We start from the raw sequence: 18,502 nt of genomic DNA on the forward strand, positions 1-18,502 counted from the left end.
TACGAATTTTTCAATGTAATTTCATTAGCAGCTCTCTCTCTCTTACTCTCTCAATTGATATAATCTGCGCTTATTACAAAACGAAGCAGATAGCAAAGCAGATATAGATATATATGTACTTGTATAAATTGGTAAAGCTGCTGGGCTGCTACATTGAGAAGCAATTGAGAGAGCACAACAACTAAACTTACGACAAAAACTAAGTCGGAGTTGAGCTGATTGGGCTGCTGGACGGACTTGTAGACACATTTGAATTTCATTTGAGAGCTTACACATGGATGCATAAATATTTACGACTATTAGTTACACACACACAGAGAAAACTTTTTCAATTTGGCAACTAAGCCGCATTTGCATATCGATATGCGCATCTATACAAAATGCACAGCCCCAGAGCAAAAATATAAATACAATTAAAATAAATGTAACAAAATACTTTGCGTTAGAATTGTTTTAAAATATTTATGTAAAAGGCAGTTGCGTCAACAAAATGCAAATTAATTTTAAGGCTTTGCCCAAAAAATAAAAAAAAAAAGAAGCAGACAAGCTGTAAATCAAGACAAGCAACAAGAAGAAAGGAAACAGCTTTCATGCTTAGCACATAGCCCATCATTATGAGAGAGGTTCAGCGCCTTAGACATGCAGCACACACACACACATGTGTTTAGCTTATTTATTTATTATTTATGTAGCTCAACTAAACGTTTTTGCCACAGAAATTATAGCATAATATGTCAAAAAGCCTTTTGCTGTTGCCTTTAAACAAAGGTTAGGCTCAGCAGGAGCACAACAAAATGAAGCTGCAAGTTGTCTGTTCAAGCTTATAAATATTACGTATACGTATAGCAGCAGCAGAGCTTATAAAATTTATTTATGTCTGTTAAAAATTCTAAAGCTGTTATTAGCGCCAAGCTCATAAATCTAATGCCAAGTATTTTGGCTCTTTTGGCCATGTTATGAATTTAAATGTGACGACGACGAACGACGAGCGTTTGACCAGTTAGAAAAATAGCCTGAAATAAAATCGAAATTTATTATGCGCTACACAACGCGCGCGCTGTTTTAACAAACTTTAAGTTAAATCATGCGACGGCGAAAAACATTAAAGTTGCGCCAAGCTCTCTGGAAATTGATGTATGCTCATTTATGTATATTTCATACTTATATAGTAGATATATTGACTTTGAGTCAACAAAATAATGTTGTGCAATTTGTAGACAATGAAATATGCGCAGAGCAAACACATGGCCTACAAATTGTTGCACGTGTGTGTGTGTATTTTTAGGTGTGTGTGTGTGTGCGTAAGCACCATCATCAGTTACAAGTGTGAACAATAAATTGTCATCAGCTTCGTCGTTGGCTGCTTCAATTTATGGCGGATTTTCAATTTGTATAGCCCCAAAGTCCAATTCACACACACACACACGCATACTATGTAGCAGCTTTCTTTATATGACAAAAGCAACTTGGCTTATAAGCCACCACACACACATATACAAACAAAAATGTTGAAAAATTTCGCCAGCAGGCACACAACATGTAAACTGAAGTTTGTTTTTTTTCTTGTTGCCAGCTGGCTTTCGTTTTCAATTTTCTTTATTGTTGTTGCTGCTGCTGCTGCTTTGTATGTTGTTGTTGTTGTTTGCCTTGCCGCTGACATTTATTGCGGCACATTCACTGCCATTGATTTTTTTATGCGTTTTTGAAGTAGTTCTCTTGGCGGCGCTCATAAGTAGGCAACGTTATTTTTTGCGTTCTTCGATTTCGCCCTCATTTTTTACACACACAGTGATTATCATATGCGCGCATGTGTGTGTGTGTGATTTGCTTTATGGCTTCGCACTAATGTTGCTGCTGCTTTGCGAGTGTTTTTTAATATGCCTGACGGCAAACTTAATAAACTTTCACATAATTTTGTTGTTGCAAAAAAAAAACTTTGACAGTCACAAGATTTATGTGCGCACACTATGAATTCTGCATGGCATTGCTGATTGACAGCTGAAATTTTATTTTTATTATAAACTGCTAAAATTGATAGACAATTTTTATAGTAGGCTAAGCGAACTAAATTTGTTTAAATTAAATGCCAGCAGCTTTGAACGTTTCAGTTTTATTCTAGTGCTTGAGCTGTGCAATGTAAAATGTATATAAAAAATTTTGTCTAAATTGTTAATTATTTTTTTTTTGGCGACTATAGCGCCCAGTAGTAACAGCCAGTCTAAACAGGATCTAATATACACAGACGTTCTGGAGCATAATCAGTCGGGGGAAAGATGCAGCAACAATTTGTGCTAAACAGTTGTAATAAATTTTGAACAAATGACCATATAACATAAATCAATATGGAAAACAACAAAAAAATGAAGTAAAGTAAAGTAAAATTTCTTAAATTTGTAAGCTTTGGTTATTTTTCAAGTTGGCTTTGTGGAATTTATGTGGCATGTCAATGCAGGCTGCTGACTGCCATTAATCTTCGTATTACATTGCGCTGCAGTCATCGAGTTGCTGCTGCTGTTGCTGATGTTGCATGTTGCTGTTGTGTCATGTCGTGACGCTGAGCCAACAGCCTCGAGCGTTACGCAGCAGTTCAGCAGACTCTGTGAATAGCAGAGACTTGTTAAAAGCGTAGTCCGCCAGCTTTTGAGTTTTAGTTTATTTGCCAACATTTATGCACCTCCAGCTATTTGCATGACCGCAACGCTTTTCGTCCCATACAAGCCAACAAGACAAGCCCGGCCATTGGCTAAAACAATTTACTATAATGCAAAACATGCTACGGACGCCCTGCAGTCGTCTCAGACTAAAGACAGTTCAGCTAGACCAGCAAGACTTGCCACTGACGCCTTTTGATATGCAAAATAAAATTGCGCACAACAATTTTAATAAATATACTGCACACACACACACACCAGCCACATAGACAAAGTTAAAACTGAGCAGGCAGCAGCTTATTGAATTTTTTTTACTGAAACCTTTACATTTTTTTTTTCTTTGCCTGCTGCTTTAAGCTGTTTGGTACTTAAGCGCTTAAAACTCAATGGCTCGGGTCGCTTGGGTCGGCTTAAGCTGGCGCTTATGTTTTTGCTGTGTGCTAATTGTGTGTAAAGTTTAAATAAAACTATAAAAAAAAAACTTGATGTAAATAAAAGTAATGCAAAGCGAAACTAAAATGATTGCTAAGCCACTGTGCGTATGTGTGATTAGAAGTAGCAATCAATTTTTTCTTAGCTGCAATTAAAGATAAAAAATGTGCAGAGTTCGTGCATAAAAATCAGAAAAGGGCCTAAATTAATTTGCATATAATATCAGCGAACTGTACTTATGTATTTATTCAGCTTGGAATGGGAGTTAATGAGGCGGGAGCTTTGCTATGCAGTTCACATTAAATTTTAATTTAAATAGAAATTTTTCTGTTAAATCTTAAGCTCAGCAGAGCTTTGATTAAATTTATAGGCGAGTAGTAAAAGACAAGGATTTAAATAATTTTATTTTTTAATGAAAAAGAAACTAAATTATATAAACTTAACTAAACTAACACTTCCATTAGACAGGCACAATATAAATGAATATTTTTTCTATTAAAAAAAGTTTAGCTGTAACTTGCTGCTAATATTAACGCTAAGCTAATTTCTATAATACGCAAAACTTATATAAAGAAATATTAGTTGCGTAGCTTTGCTTAAATGAATATTAATTTAAAAATCAAAAGCGCTCAGTTCAATTGCACAAAACATTTGAGTGGTTCATTGTGTCGTATACGCAATCAATCGAACTTATTTGCTGCTTTAGAAAGAAAAACCTGATTTTTTATCCGCTTACTGTCAGACATTTGTGCTAAGCTGCAAATACGGATTTATGCAATTTTTGTTGTGTTTGTTATGACAATTTGGCGCTCAAGTGCTGCTGCTGCTGCTGCATTGATTTGGCAAGCGAAAGGGGCTTAATGCTGACACCTAAATTGGCATATTATATGCAGCTAAGCACAGCAGCTGTTTTGCATAAACAAACAACAGCCAATTGCTGTGCTGATTGCAAAGGTCAATCAATGGTTTATTAGCGCCAACTTGTTTTTAAAGTCAAGTTTATCTCGCGGTTGTGTGCAAAAAAATAAATAAATTGCCTGCGCAGCAAATTGTGCAGAGAGGCATAAAGTTTATGCAAAAGAAAAAAAAGAAATCAACTCTCAACACACAGAAGTCAAAAAGGCGCACATCAAGCGCAGCTAACGGGCAGCGCCCAACCATAACCACCAGTCATTAAGATATAGCCCCTGCCGCACTCTCGCTCTATATAGAAAAACAAGTAATAAAAAAAAAATAAATAGCGAATTTCGATCGTTAAATCAAAAAGGCGCATTTGAGTGCCTGCAACATCATTAGTTGCAGTTCATACACACTCAAGCGCAAGTTATGGCGCAGATAGTTACTCACACACACAGACACACACACATATATATGTGGCCAACAAGCGCTTGTCAGTTTGCTCTCTTACGTTACGCGCCGTTTTTTGTGAGGTGTTCAAATTAAATTTGCATCAGTTGCTCGACGAGCATCTAAATGATGCCAAAAAATATGACTCTTCATATGTGTGTGTGTGTGTGTGTTTGCGTGTGTGTGTGCACATAGCAGAAAGCCAAACAGCTACAACAACAATCACGAGTGCTGCACTCACTTCCCCGTTTTGCATTTTGTGATTTTTTTTCTTTCCTTTTTTTTTGCGACTCTATGTAGTGCACTTTTTATACCCTATGGAGTCAGATTGGGGTTAGGTCGTATTGTGCCTTTAAAATATGGCATAGCAGGCTATATATAAACTACCAGAGATTTGATTTCTTTTTTGTGCTCCTTTCTTTTAGTTTAGGCCAAGCTAAGCTGCGTTTTATTTGCCAAGCATGCATTTTATTTATTTTGACCAAACTAAATTCACTCAATGTGATGCTTAGATTTATATTGAGCGTAAATAAATTATTTTAAATAATTTACTTTTTTAGAAAATAATAATTAGTTTTATTTTAGTCCGTCTACAATAATATGGCAAAAAATATTGATAAATTGCAAATAATATTGCTAAATAAAAATAAAACAACAGTGGAAATTTATTGTTGATGAATAATTTACGCTCTGAATAAAAATTATAGCTAAGCTTAGGTAATAATATTGAACAACAAAACTAACTAAAACTTGAATTATTTATTTTTATTATTTTATTTTATAATAATTTTATATAACTATACAAAATTGCATTAAAGATAAAATCGATAAAATTCTATTAATATTTATTGCCATAGTATTTTTATAGTACTATGCTAAATATATTTATTAATACTAAAGTTTTTTTTTTATCTAAATTTAAACTTAATATTTATATGAATTGAGCTTAACTTGTGCTCATAATTTTTATTTATTTATTACCATAACAATTTGAATAATACACAATGTTAAATATTTTTATGGATACTGTTTTTTTTTATCTAAATTTAAACTTAATATTTACATGTTTCGAGCTTAACTTGTGCTCATCATTTTTATAGAGCAACTGCTAGCAATTGTTGGAAGGATTCTAGCTTTTGACAGCGGATGTGTTTATGTGTGTCCCATCTATTTCAGCCTGTCTAGCTGCTAGGTTGCTCCCACTTTGGCGCTGCGTATGTGTGTGTGTGTGTGTGGGCACTTAAATAATTTAGATTTTTGTGTCTAACATGCACAAGTGCCACAGCGGCCTAAAAGATTCAAGTGCAACTGCAGCAACAGCAGTTGCCAAAGTGAGTGACCCAGTTAGATAGCCAGCATATGATGGTTGAGGAGGGGCCGGCACAGGTAAATTGAGATGCAGTCGCGCTCAGGTGAATTATGAGTGCTTGTCAAGCAGTGACTGTGACTGTGACTGACAGTGACAGTCAGCATTATGCGCTCATTAAAATATCAAATGCAAAAACAAACAAAAAAATATGGAAAATGTTGACAGTGCATGTGTGAACTTTGAACTTTGGCTAACGGTCAATGGCGCGCACATGCAAATTGCAGTTGTCTTCAATAATTATTTTGTAGCATACTTTGCAGCTGTTTGCTGTTAACTTTTAATGACACTCCACACACACACATTACAAATAATATTTGTGCATTGTCCAAAAAATACAAAATTTTAGCATTTGCATGCGTAATTAAAGCGCACATTTATTTTAATTAAAAACAATTTCCGTTGTTTAGTTCGCCGTCCGTGCATAATAGCGGAAATTCAACAATTGTTAGTGTGCAAATGCTTACATAATTATTATAACGAGCGTTTTCCGCAAAACTCAATTGAAAAGCTGCATGTCAGTTGCGACTGCGACTACGACTAGCATTTAAACATTCCGTTTTAGGTCTTTTGTCTTAATGCCATGTCATCGTGCCACATATTTGTTGCTTTCTCTCAATGTGTGTGTGTGGCATGTGGCAAGGGTTGCGCATACAGAAAGCTATTTGACTTTTCTTACATGCTCAAGTGCTTGTCTAAGTTCCGTTTTTCACATTGAGTGGCATTTAATTAATTCGCTCTGAATGCAATGAGTTTTTATGCCCTTTGTTGTATGCTCAACGTGTTTTTTTCTCTCTCTCTTCATCTGGCTGAGCACTTTTTCTGCTGTTTCTGCCTGCTAAACGCCTCGACTGTAAGCTGTAAATGAAGTTTTGGTTTCGTATCCAATGCCTGACAGCAGCAATTGCATTGCACTTGGCAAAAATAGCGAGTGCTCAATAGAATTTGAAAACAATTGCAAAAATGTAAAGAGCAATTAATCTAAAATATTTCATATATATTTTATTGAAGCGCATTTAAGTGCAGCTCAAAGCAAAGCATTTAAATTTAAATTGTTAGTCATGAGAATGTTTTTGTTTAAAATGTAAACAAGTAATTAAAACGTTTATTGTTGGATTGGGCAATTTGAAATGATTACAAATGATTCTGTTAAAGTAAATTATTTTTGATTGCTTAAGATAATAATTAAACCAAAACTAGCTCAATTACTTAACAATTGCTAAAAATAATCCATAAAAATTTGCTTCAATTTGGTTAATTTTTTCCTGATATCTATTTTATTTAAGAAATAATTACAACAAATATATAAAATAATATAAAAATGATATTTTTAAGCATTGTAATTAGTTTGCACTATTTTAAATTTTTTTAAGATTTATTTTCCGAATAAAATATAAATTTAATTGTGTTAATTATTGATTATTTATGTTTATCGTTCATTTCACATTTAATTATATGTATTTATTTTTTTATTTACTTGTTTCGTTATTCAATTGGCTCAAGGCCACAAAGTATTTGCGGCAAGTGTAAACTTGTTAGCCTAGGCAATTCAATCAGCAATTGCTGCATTTGCTTACTCAATACAAAGTTTTTGATCTTTTGCTTTTTGCTTTGCAGCTGCCAATGGCATTGACAGCGACTTGTTGCCCTCCATGGCGGCCGTAGATGATGTCTACATAGCCAACTTGGTGCAAAGCAACAACAACAACCTGGACAACAACAAACATCATCAACATCAGCTGCAGCTGCACCACAACCATAAGCAGTTGGGTCAGTTTGAGAACGAGCTGGAGGAGCAAGACGGGCAAGTGGATGAGGCTAACTATTCGCCGCCAGTTTTTGACTTTGGCATGCCAAGGAATATAACAGCGCGAACTGGACACACCGCAGCCATCAATTGTCGCGTTGAGAATCTGCGCGATAAGTCGGTAAGTGAGCGACGACGACGACCGTCGCTTATCTTTTAAATGCGTTTTGCCGCAGCTTTAGTTTGCTCACATTTTTTTATGCATTTTTAACTAACCGCTCAGCGTGCAAATATTGACCCTGTCAGCGGGACTAGTCAAGCTGAAAATCAAGTTACAGCCAAAGTCGCCAATTTCTTTTTTTTTCCCTACTTTTTTTTGTGTTCAGTTTGCTCAGTAACTCGTATCGGTTTCCGGTTCCGCTGTCGCTGATGTTGTCGCTGTCGCTGCATCAGCAACATCATCATCATCATATCTCATCTGGCAGCGTTTGGTCATTTTCTGGTCTTGAATAATACGCAACGATTTCGCAGCCCTTAGTCTTGCTGCTGCTTTTCCTGTTTACTGCTCCTTTGTTAGTCCATTGGCATCCAAAGTTAAGTTTATGAGTTTGCTTTGTGTTACATTTTTTGCGCTCTCTCTCTCCCACATTCTTTTCGATTTTTGCTTTATTTTTAATTCTGCTTTGTGTTCCACCTATTGATTGCAACGCTGCTACATCAAGTTTTGTATCTTTTTTTCTCTGCATTGCGCTTTTCCTTTGGCTCTTGTTTAATCGCCGCTTATTTCTGCGTATCGAAAATTGAACTTCAGTTTTCAGTTGCCATAGAAAAATAGAATTGAGTGTGAAAATTTTTTAAGCTGCCACTTAGCACTTTAAGTTTATGGCAATGAAATTTAAGCTCGTTCGCTCAATTGATTGCTTTGATATGTGAAAATGGCAGCGGCACAGCAACAGCTTAAATATCGATAGTATCGATAAATATATATTAAACAGACTGCTGCAAGATTTAAATATTCATATATAAATATCTCATAATAATTAAAATTTTGATAGTTTAAATAGTAGCAAACTCAATTGAATTTAACACCAAATTTGTTTGCATACATAGCTAAACTGAAACTATCGATAGTATCGTTAAGCATATCGTTAACAGTTTACTGCCAATTTAAGTTATTTATTAAACTTTTAAGTGCATTGTGAATTATCATTCATTAGTTTGCTGCGCTCGACTGCAGTTTTTCAATAAAAAACTTTCCATTCGCAATAATTTTGCACACAAAAATAGTTTACAGCTGCTTTAAAAATATATTTGTGTGAAAAACTTTTGCTTACAACATGGGGCAGCAGCAGCAGCATCATTAATCTCGCATCCAGTCGAAGGTCGAATGCTTGTTAGCAGCTTACAATGAATTTGCAGCAGCAGCTGTCTTGGCTTAGAGCTTACACGCAGCAGTTAACTTGAAGCGGCCGCTTCGTCTATCATGGCTCATACACTCTGCATAGCATTAGCCAAACAGCTACCTAGCTGTACTTAAGCCAAAGCGTTGCCCACAGCGCCGCCTATTGCGTCTGCTTAAAACACTCATCGCTGGCTCGTCAGTCAGTTCGTCAATTCGTCAGTGGGCGAAGTGCAAGATTTGGTGGCACCTTTTTGAATACTTGTGCTACGCTTCGTTGAATTTTTTTCGTTTTCGCTTTGCGTGGGTTGCTTTGCCACTTTGACACTTTTAGTTTTGGCTGTGTGGAGTTTGCTTTTGCCTTTTTTTCATTTCGCTGTGCCTTTCATTTTGAAACGAACTAAAGTTTTGTTAGCCTGCGGCAGCCGGCGGCAGATTACTTTTTTTTTTAGCTGCTGCTGCTGCTGCTTACGTTTTTTTTTTTTTGGGACACTGCAGTCACCATTTTTTTTCGAAGGCTTTGGCCACATTAAGCCGCTGACATTTTGGGCACGCACTTGCTCGTCTACAGGTCTCTCTTCGTCTCTCTCTCTTTTTCTCATGCTGTGTCTCGCAAATCGCTTTGTCTGCTGCTCTTTATAGCAAGAGCATTTGTAAAAGTTTTCTCTCCCTTTTTTCATTTTGTTGTTGTGGGGGCAGCGCTTAGTTCATTTTGGCGTTTGGTTTATTAAATTTTCAACCTTTCTTTGGGCAAAAGCAATTTTTAAAATTGACTTAAGCGCTGCCAGTGCTTTTGTCTCGCTGTCAAACTGTATTTGTGTGTGTGTCTGTTTCTATTTGCAGGTATCTTGGATAAGGAAACGCGATTTGCACATTCTGACTGCAGGCATTTTGACTTACACATCTGATGAGCGCTTCAAGGTGCGTATACGTAATATAGTTAGCTGCTGTTCAACAACCCCCCACGCTACAGCTAACTACTAACTGACTTATTAAATGGCCAAAGGCTCTGCTGGCCATTTTGTAAGCCAAGTCAGCTTAATTGCGTATGCAATTCCATAGCTTCAAGCCCTACCCGTACCTGGACCCCCCCCTCTACGCAGTACCAAGTTGTGTGCATTGATTAAATTTGCCCAAGGACACATGTAGCGCAGCGTCCCCGAAATCCTCTTGTTGGCTCAACGATTTATCTATCTATGCATTTGCTTGCAGGTTGTACGCACCGCCGACTCCAAGGATTGGACATTGCATGTGAAATATGCGCAGCCACGTGACAGCGGCATCTACGAGTGCCAAGTGAATACGGAGCCAAAGATTTCGATGGCATTTCGCCTGAATGTCATAGGTAAGTAAAGGAGTAGAACTGCCGACTAGGACATGCCATTGTCAGCGAGTTCTCTATTCGCACGACTGCCAGCCAGCCGCCAAGTTGCAACTTTTTGAGCGTCTGCTGAAAGTGGGCGTGGCGAGCGCCCCCAAGTCTTTTAAATTGAACATAAAGTTTGTCAGTTGCTCTGCTCTGGCTGTGTGGCTTAGTTTGGCTGCAGCCAGCTACCAAAAATTTACATAAACTTTTTGTTACTCATGCGTCAGTTGCAGCGCAGAATATTTTGTAAATTATATACACACAAACACACACACACACATATGCAATTTATACACACGTGTGTCCATGTACTCACTAAAACTTGCTTGCAGTTTGCTTTATAAACTGTAAGCCAGGTGTCAGAAATTTAATAAAAAAAATGCAAGCGAAAGTTAAAAAGTCGCTGCTGCTGCTGCAGCTGATATAAGTATATAGTGGATATAAATTAGTTTGTTCGCTCAGCTGATTATGTCTTATATAATTTACTCGCAGTAAGCTCCAGAGAGTTTAACTTAAATTGCCTTGCGACTTATTTAAAATAACATACAAATGTTAGCAGAGACAATTTCCAATTGCTACGTTGGATAAACTTTTAGTGAAGCTAGTTGATTGCTTAAATAAATGTAGTTGCAGGTTTTAAACAATTTAAATGCATTAGACGTGGTTTATAATAAGCAAGTTTGTTAGCTGCTATGTTAGGTTGACAGTAAGCAGCAATAATTCAGGTGCTTAATATCGATAGTATCGATAACACGAGCTGCTATAATAAATAATTTAAAATGGGTTACTAAATAAATTTTTATTTGGCGCAAAGCTAAATAGTTTTGTTAATATAATTTTAATTTCTCAGAGCTAAATAATTTCGTTAACATATAATTTTAATTTAATATTTTTAAAGAATTTTTATTAAGTGCTGCTAAATTTTTAGCATTTTTCATTTCTCAACCAAACAAACTTTTTAACATTACACAAAATAGTTTAATTTTTGTATGCTATGTTAGGTTGACAGTAAACAGCGATAGTTCAGGTGTTTAATATCGATAGCATCGATAACATGCTAGAAATTAATCTGAGCTGCTATAATAATTAATTTAAAATTTATTTTGCTCGCAGCTAAATAGTTTCGTTAACTTACAATTTAAATATAATATTTTTAAAGTATTTTTTTTAAGTGCAGTGGCATTTTTAGCATTTTTCAATGCTCAACCAAACAAACTTTTTAACTGCAACAATTTTTTTCATCATTGTCAATGGCACAGTTTTCAGTTTTTTGCTTAACACAAATTTCATAAATTGTTTTAAAAAAGTGTATACGCTTAAATCAGTAATATGCTTGATTAAAAAACAATATTTATTTTTATAAAAAACAATTGCTGAAAACCAGTCATGTAATCTGCTTATAAATGAATGCCAAAGATTCACTTTGCGTGCTATTTTTATATAGACATAGTATTTCAACTTGGCTTAAAATAAATATTCTGCTACTCTTCTATGTGTGTGTGTGTGTGTGTGTGTGTTAGCCAACCTGCTGTGCTGTTGTTACTTTGTCTATTCTGCTGTTGTTGTTGGGGCGCTTATTTTCTTTCACTTTGCTACACGTTTTGCATGCAAACGCAATTTGCATTTAAATTCAATACTAAATTCATATGCTGCCTGTAATATACACCACAGTGAGCGTTACAAGGGCGTTTGTGGCACGCCCCCTAAGGGCGTTTGTGTGTGTGTGTGTGGCATACTTTGAGTACGCGTTTCTTTCTTTCATTTTTTTTTTATACTCAGCCTCGTTGCTGTTTGGCCATTTTACAAGTTTTCAACAATGGATTTCCGTTGCATGCAACATTTACCGTTTCAGCTAAGCTGTCTGCTTTACGTGTGTATGCGTGTGTGTGTTAGTTTGTTATAAATTGTGGCGCTTGCACGTTCAACTCGCTTACACACTTTCTCTTCGATTTGGCGCGCTCATGTTCAGTTGAATTGATTCGGGGCAAAAGTTTTCAGTCTGTTTGTCATCATGTGCCAAAGTTTTATTTATTTGTGTGTGTGTGTTTGTATTTGTATTTTGTGCGCCTTTTTGCGTAAAAGTTAATTGAAATTATTGCATAGTTTGCTTCGTAGCACGTTTCACTTGCCACTGATTGGTTTAGTTTTCGTTTACGTTATCGTTTTGATTTGCTTTTGATTTTGTTTTGTGTGTGTTCTCCCCAGTGGAACATTTCAGCAATTTAGTTGCTCTCGCACAACTTGCGGCCGTTTCAATTAAGCTGAAGATGTTGTGGCATTCAGCTGGGGAGTTCACAGCTACAAATTGATTGTTGACTGCGGCAACATGAGCATTATTTATAACTCTCAGCTACGTCTCGCAGACTAGCGCAAATCTCATCAACAGCTATAAAGTCATATCAACGTTGTAGCTTCCTGTTTTCCTATGTTCTTCTTTTTTATATGCCACCCCCTGCCTGCTCGCTTCCGTTGCACTTGCAACAGTAGCAGCAGCAGCCACAGCAGCAACCTGCAACGGCAGCCACAAACAGTTTTGTATTTTCTGGATTTTGGCCTCGGCGACAGGAAGTCCCGGCAATGCCAAGTAAAAATTTATGCTAATGATTTGTAAAAAAAAAAAATGTGGAATATAAAAATTGCCAGCAGCAAGGATTTTCGTTGGCTGCTTTTGGCTTAAGCCCGGCGTGCTGTTGTGCGCCGTGATAAAATATTCTGTCACCGGCTTTACGCACACTGAAGTCTGCAAATTTTTTAGCCTGTCAACGCACAAAAATATTTGCACAATGAATCCAAACAAATTATATTTTAGACTTAAGCCAGACTAAAGCTATGCTAGCGAGCAATATCAATTGCATACAACAGGTTTTGCCTGCAGCTTCCTACATAAGATGTAATATATGTTAATTTGATCTATTAAAGTGTGGGCAGGCATTATCCATTTGAGTAGTAAAGTGTATTTGAACTATTTTCAGTAAGCACTGCATAGCTTAGTCGCATAGACTGTCAATTTTTGAGAACGTGGAACTTAAACTTTAATCTTCTCTTATTTTTATATTGGTTGAAGACAGAAAAGCACCACAAGAGTTTTATTCAATCTCAATTATTCAGTTTTTTGCAATCCTATCAAAAAACTTCGCAGATTTTAGCTTCAATAATGTTAAATATGCCGAATTTTTTAAAGATTTCCTATAGTTCCTAAAAACTATTTTAAAATAGACTTGTGATAGTCTCTAACATAAAGTTTGTCTAAATTATTTTTTGTTTTTGAGAGTAATTTTCATTACTTTATTTTTCTTCTCCTTTTCTTGCATCATAAGATTCTAAGCAGTTTTTTTTTGAAAGCTATTGGCATTTATAAGTTTTTAATCTTATAAAGATTTGACATAAAATGTTGGAATAATATATCTCCAGAGCTTGAATATCAATTTTTTTTTTATATATATTAAAATATTGCTTTGCTTTTGCCAACACTTTTTCAATTCTCATCCAATTTAAAAGGATTTTTTTCTCTCCATCGTTAATTTTGAAAGCTGCTAAACTTAATTTTTATTTTAAACGGATTGGCCTTTTCTCTCACTTTCTATTTTTACTCACCTAGCGCTGAAAGTGGCCAACATCGTATCAGAGATTGGAGCTGGTCATTAAATGGCAAATCAATTTTTTGGGGGCAATTGTCTCGCTCGCTCGCTCACTCGCTCGCTCGGTTATCAAATGTGCGCTATAAACATAAAAGAAGAAGAAGAAAAACTTAATGAAATGACGCAACTAGAACATAAAAATTTGTAACCGCAATGTGTGTAAGCTGAACATATTTGATTTTGGCCTGGCCCGGCCTGGCCTGGCCTGGCTTCTGGGTGGCTCCAATGGGTGTGTGCGCTTTGGTATCATTGACCTCCATTGTTTGCGGGGGCGTGGCAAGGGTGAATGAAGCTGTTCTTGTTGTTGCTGCACGCATTTTACACACATTTTAAGTGTTGTTAGCCCCAAACACACACACGCGCACGTTTACGTGTATGTGTGTGTGTGGGGATTGGAGTTGGTAAGCACATGTATCAGCACGTACGGGGCCATTAGGTTAGGGCTGATGCTTGCTGCTGTGGCTTTCTAATATTGGTCATGATTTTGTAGCCAAGATAAGCTCCGCTTGCTGCGTTGCCAGCTGCCGCAGACAGAGACAAATGCGCGGCACACACACACACACACACACACACAGTTGCCTGCTCTTATAGGCATTGAAAATTGGTTTAATGTTGTTGCTGCTTTTATTTTTGCTGCGTCTAGCGACGAGTTTGTGAACAAAGTCAAATGTTGACGTTGTTAATGATGTGCCGAGCTTATGCAGAGAGTGAGCAGTCGCTCGTCCAAGTGGCCAAGCGGATTTCAGCGCACTCTAAACACAAACAACAAAGCTGTCAATGCAGAACGCAACGCAACGCAGACCACGCCCCACATTCAGTTAGTTAGTTGGCTAACTTGGGGCTTAAGCACTCTGATTTGACGTTAAGCATACACTAGGTAGACTTTATAAACAATGCTCCAGCTAGATAGACTTTTATTTATATTTTGAAATATTTAAGTGTGTCTGAGGAAACAAATGCGCTGATGATTACACGCGATTTATCGATTTATTTGTGGCAATGCAGCACACGCATTTGATATACAAATTTAAAATAATCAAATACAAAAATATAAAAATGTAAAACTTAAATTAAAAATAACAAAAATTGTATACAGAATTTATTTGAGTTTATTTTGATAGCATATAAATATTTTTTAAATAATTAATAAGCTGTTGGGCTTGACTTGTTGTTATTTTTTTAACTCCATCAACTAATCGACATAAAATAGGACAGCAAAATTTCAACATACATCAATATACTTTATTTTTTGTTTTATTAGCATGCATTTAAATTGAATTTGTTTATAGACTTTATAAATTTTTACACTATATTAAGTTTTTTAATGCATTTTATCGATTAAAAATCGTTATTCTGCAACTATGCAATGCTTTCCAACACTGCGCTTATGCTTTGAGCAATTTCTATTCAAATTTAAAGCCAAGCTGCTTAGCAAGTTATGTGTGCTAAATTCGGTTTGATTTTCCAGCAAATTTCAAACGACAACACGTTGCTATGTAGACTCGGCTTATTAATTATTAGTAGCTCATTATGAATTGTCTATTGTCACTTGTAGTCAGTCAGTTGATTTGTGGGATTTCTTAGCAATGCGTTTAATCAATTCTGTGCACGTTGCACGTTGTTCTGCTTGCAGTGACGCCGCCAGATGCCAAAGCGATTATAGCCGGTCCAACGGACTTGTACGTTAAGGTGGGCAGCGTCATAACGCTCACCTGCCATGTGAAACAGCCGGCGACATCGGCGCAGGATATTGGGCCAATTTACTGGTATCGCGGCGCCTACATATTGTCGCCTTTTGTGGCACACCCGAATGATGTAGCCATCGACTTGCAACGCATCTCAATGGAATCAACGCTCGGCGAGAAGCTGCAGAGCAGGTAAGCAGCCACACACAGTTTGCCAATTGATTTTCCATAGCGGCAGCAACATAAGCTCGCTATTCACACGCTTTAAGCTTAAGCTGCTAACTGTAAGGTGTGGGCGTAGCTGTGGGTGTGGGCGTGGGCGTGGCTGGTGACGCTTGCGGCTGTGCACTTTCCAGCTCAGTAAACACAGTAGCTGCTTGCTTAACTCATCTTTGATCAATGATGCTGGAGAATTCATGTGGCAACTGATTGGTCAACAACTGTGCATGCCAGGGCTACATTAACAGCTAAGCAACAGTCGCAAAAGAATATATATATATATAAATGAAATACTTAAATACAAATAATTTATGCAAGTTAAACCTATAAATTTCCTAATTTAATTAATTTAACAATTGAGTTTCAAAATAGTTAGAATCATTTCAAATAAAAGTTCTTTTAAAATTAATTGCTATTTAAAATTTTATTTTAAATTAATTTAATTGCAATTTAATTTATTAAATACGAAAGTTCAAAGGATTTATTTAATTGATAGAAATTTATTATTTTCTTGCTGCTACAATAGCCAAATATATTCAATATTATATATATTTGTTTTTAAATTTAAAATGAATTGCTATTTAATAATTTATTTAAAATTATTTTGCAATTAATGAAAAGTTAAAGCTCATTTATATAATAAGCAAGTTCAAAAGATATTTTTAATTGATAGAAATTTATTATTTTTTTTGCTGCTTCAATAGCCAAATATTTTCAATATTATATATATATTTTTTTTTTTGATATAACAATTAAGTGCTAAACGATATTCTGTAAAAATTGATGTTGCAGCTCTTGCTGAGAAATTTAAAATAATTGCTATTTAATAATTTATTTTAAATGAATTTAATTGCAATTTAATTAAAAGCTAAAGTTAATACATTTAATGATAAAGTTCAAAAAATATTTTTAATTGATAGAAATTTATTATTTTTTTGCTGCTACAATAACCAAATACTATATATTTGTAAATATTTTTTTTTTTATTTGTATATTCTGTTAAAAATTGATGTTGCAGCCCTTGCTGAGAAATTGCTTAAAGCTTTGCTTAAACTTTTTTCTTTGCTTTTTGCAGATTACGAATTGCGAATGCCCAGCTGCTGGATACGGGCAACTATACGTGCATGCCAACCACGGCGGAGGCAGCCAGTGTTGTGGTCAATGTCATTAATGGTAAGTAGAGAGAGAGCTCCAGAGCTTCAATCATCAGCCACATTAGCACACACCCACTAACTGCTTAACAATACTCAACCAACCCAACCCAACCCAACCACCCACTTCTTTTACTAACACGCTGCACAGACGAGAGCCCCGCGGCCATGCAAAAGAGCGATGCCAATGGCAGCTGCCTGAGGAGGAGCAGCAGCATCCTCAACTCGAGTCTTGTGCTAATGCTGGTGGCCAGCGCTGTGGTGCGATGGCTGCTGGCGCGTGGAAGTGACAGTGACAGTCGCTCGAGCCACTCGAACTTGTACTTAGTGCATATCAATTATGATGACATCGACGCCAGTCCAGGCCAGCAGCAGCAGCAGCCGGAGACGGAGCCGGAGGCCACGAGCAGCGCTCTCTGCACTTTATGATAATTAAGCCGCAGGCAAACGAGAGCGCTCCACTGTACATAATTTTATATTGATAGATAACGATAATTAATATGTGTAAAATGCAAACTGACACACACACACACACACACATAAACTTTGACATTTAGTGTTAATTTGATGCATAGCGTACATAAACACTAAAAATAGTTATAAGCAAAAAAGTAAAAAATGGCATCATAGCTGCTAAAATTCAATAATTACAAATGTAATTGCAATGCGTAAATTGTTGTATTAAATTTAATGCAAAAAAATAATAATAATATAGCTGCATAAATTGCCGTTTCACATAATAAAATAAAATTAATGACCTGGTTAATTTGATTGGCTTGTAAATACAGTTATGATTATTGAGCAACAATAACAATTAACTAATTACGAATTTTAATTGCAGCTTACACATTTCCATTGCTTGCTAACAAAAATAAAAAAAAACTAACAATAACAAACTATATAATTGTAATATAAGCTGATCTTGCATATTATTATAAGACACACACACACACTTGCATTAACTAAATACACATACATATAAATGTTTTAAAGCTCGACAACATAAAAAAATAAAAGCAACTTGAAACTAAAGTCAAATGCATTTTCTTAAATTTGCTGCAAACTATTTCAATTTTAATTTGATATGCAAGTTTAATTAACTGAAATTGTTGTTGTTTTTATTTTCTTTTGTGTTGTGCTGTGTATTATTTTAATTAAATTCCTTTGCGGCTTTCAATTAATAAACACCCTGTAATTTTGTAATTATTGCTGCCCAGACAGCTTGACAGACTTTATATTTTGTTGTATATGAAAAAATACAAAGCGTTTCATATTAAGCGCATCAGATAAACTCAGCGACAAGTCATTAATATGCCACACGGAGCGTATGCGTAATGTGTGTATGTGTGTGTACTTGCCCTAAGGGCCCAAGGCGCAAAGTTCTCACTCGACTGCGCACACACACACGCACACTAACTAACTGCGGTCAGCTTATATGGCCTGTTGATGGCGACCTCAACACATGCTCCGCCTCCTTCTGCGCCTCCGCACACTCTGGCCA

General features: G+C 36.1%; 1 protein-coding gene across 1 annotated transcript in view; it reads left to right on the top strand.

Moving 5' to 3' along the window:
* LOC108608395 overlaps positions 1 to 17,665 on the top strand; it is a 53,228-nt gene extending 35,563 nt beyond the window's left edge. The window contains exons 3-8 of the mRNA XM_017999750.1: positions 7,414 to 7,724; positions 9,786 to 9,863; positions 10,155 to 10,287; positions 15,580 to 15,823; positions 16,926 to 17,023; positions 17,153 to 17,665. Coding sequence (XP_017855239.1) covers positions 7,414 to 7,724; positions 9,786 to 9,863; positions 10,155 to 10,287; positions 15,580 to 15,823; positions 16,926 to 17,023; positions 17,153 to 17,430 — 1,142 coding nt within the window. The 3' untranslated portion in view covers positions 17,431 to 17,665. The remainder of the gene's footprint in view (positions 1 to 7,413; positions 7,725 to 9,785; positions 9,864 to 10,154; positions 10,288 to 15,579; positions 15,824 to 16,925; positions 17,024 to 17,152) is intronic.
* The last annotated feature ends 837 nt before the right edge of the window (positions 17,666 to 18,502 follow it).

Source organism: Drosophila busckii, chromosome 2L (genome assembly GCF_011750605.1).
Source record: "Drosophila busckii strain San Diego stock center, stock number 13000-0081.31 chromosome 2L, ASM1175060v1, whole genome shotgun sequence".
Classification (NCBI taxonomy): domain Eukaryota; kingdom Metazoa; phylum Arthropoda; class Insecta; order Diptera; family Drosophilidae; genus Drosophila; species Drosophila busckii.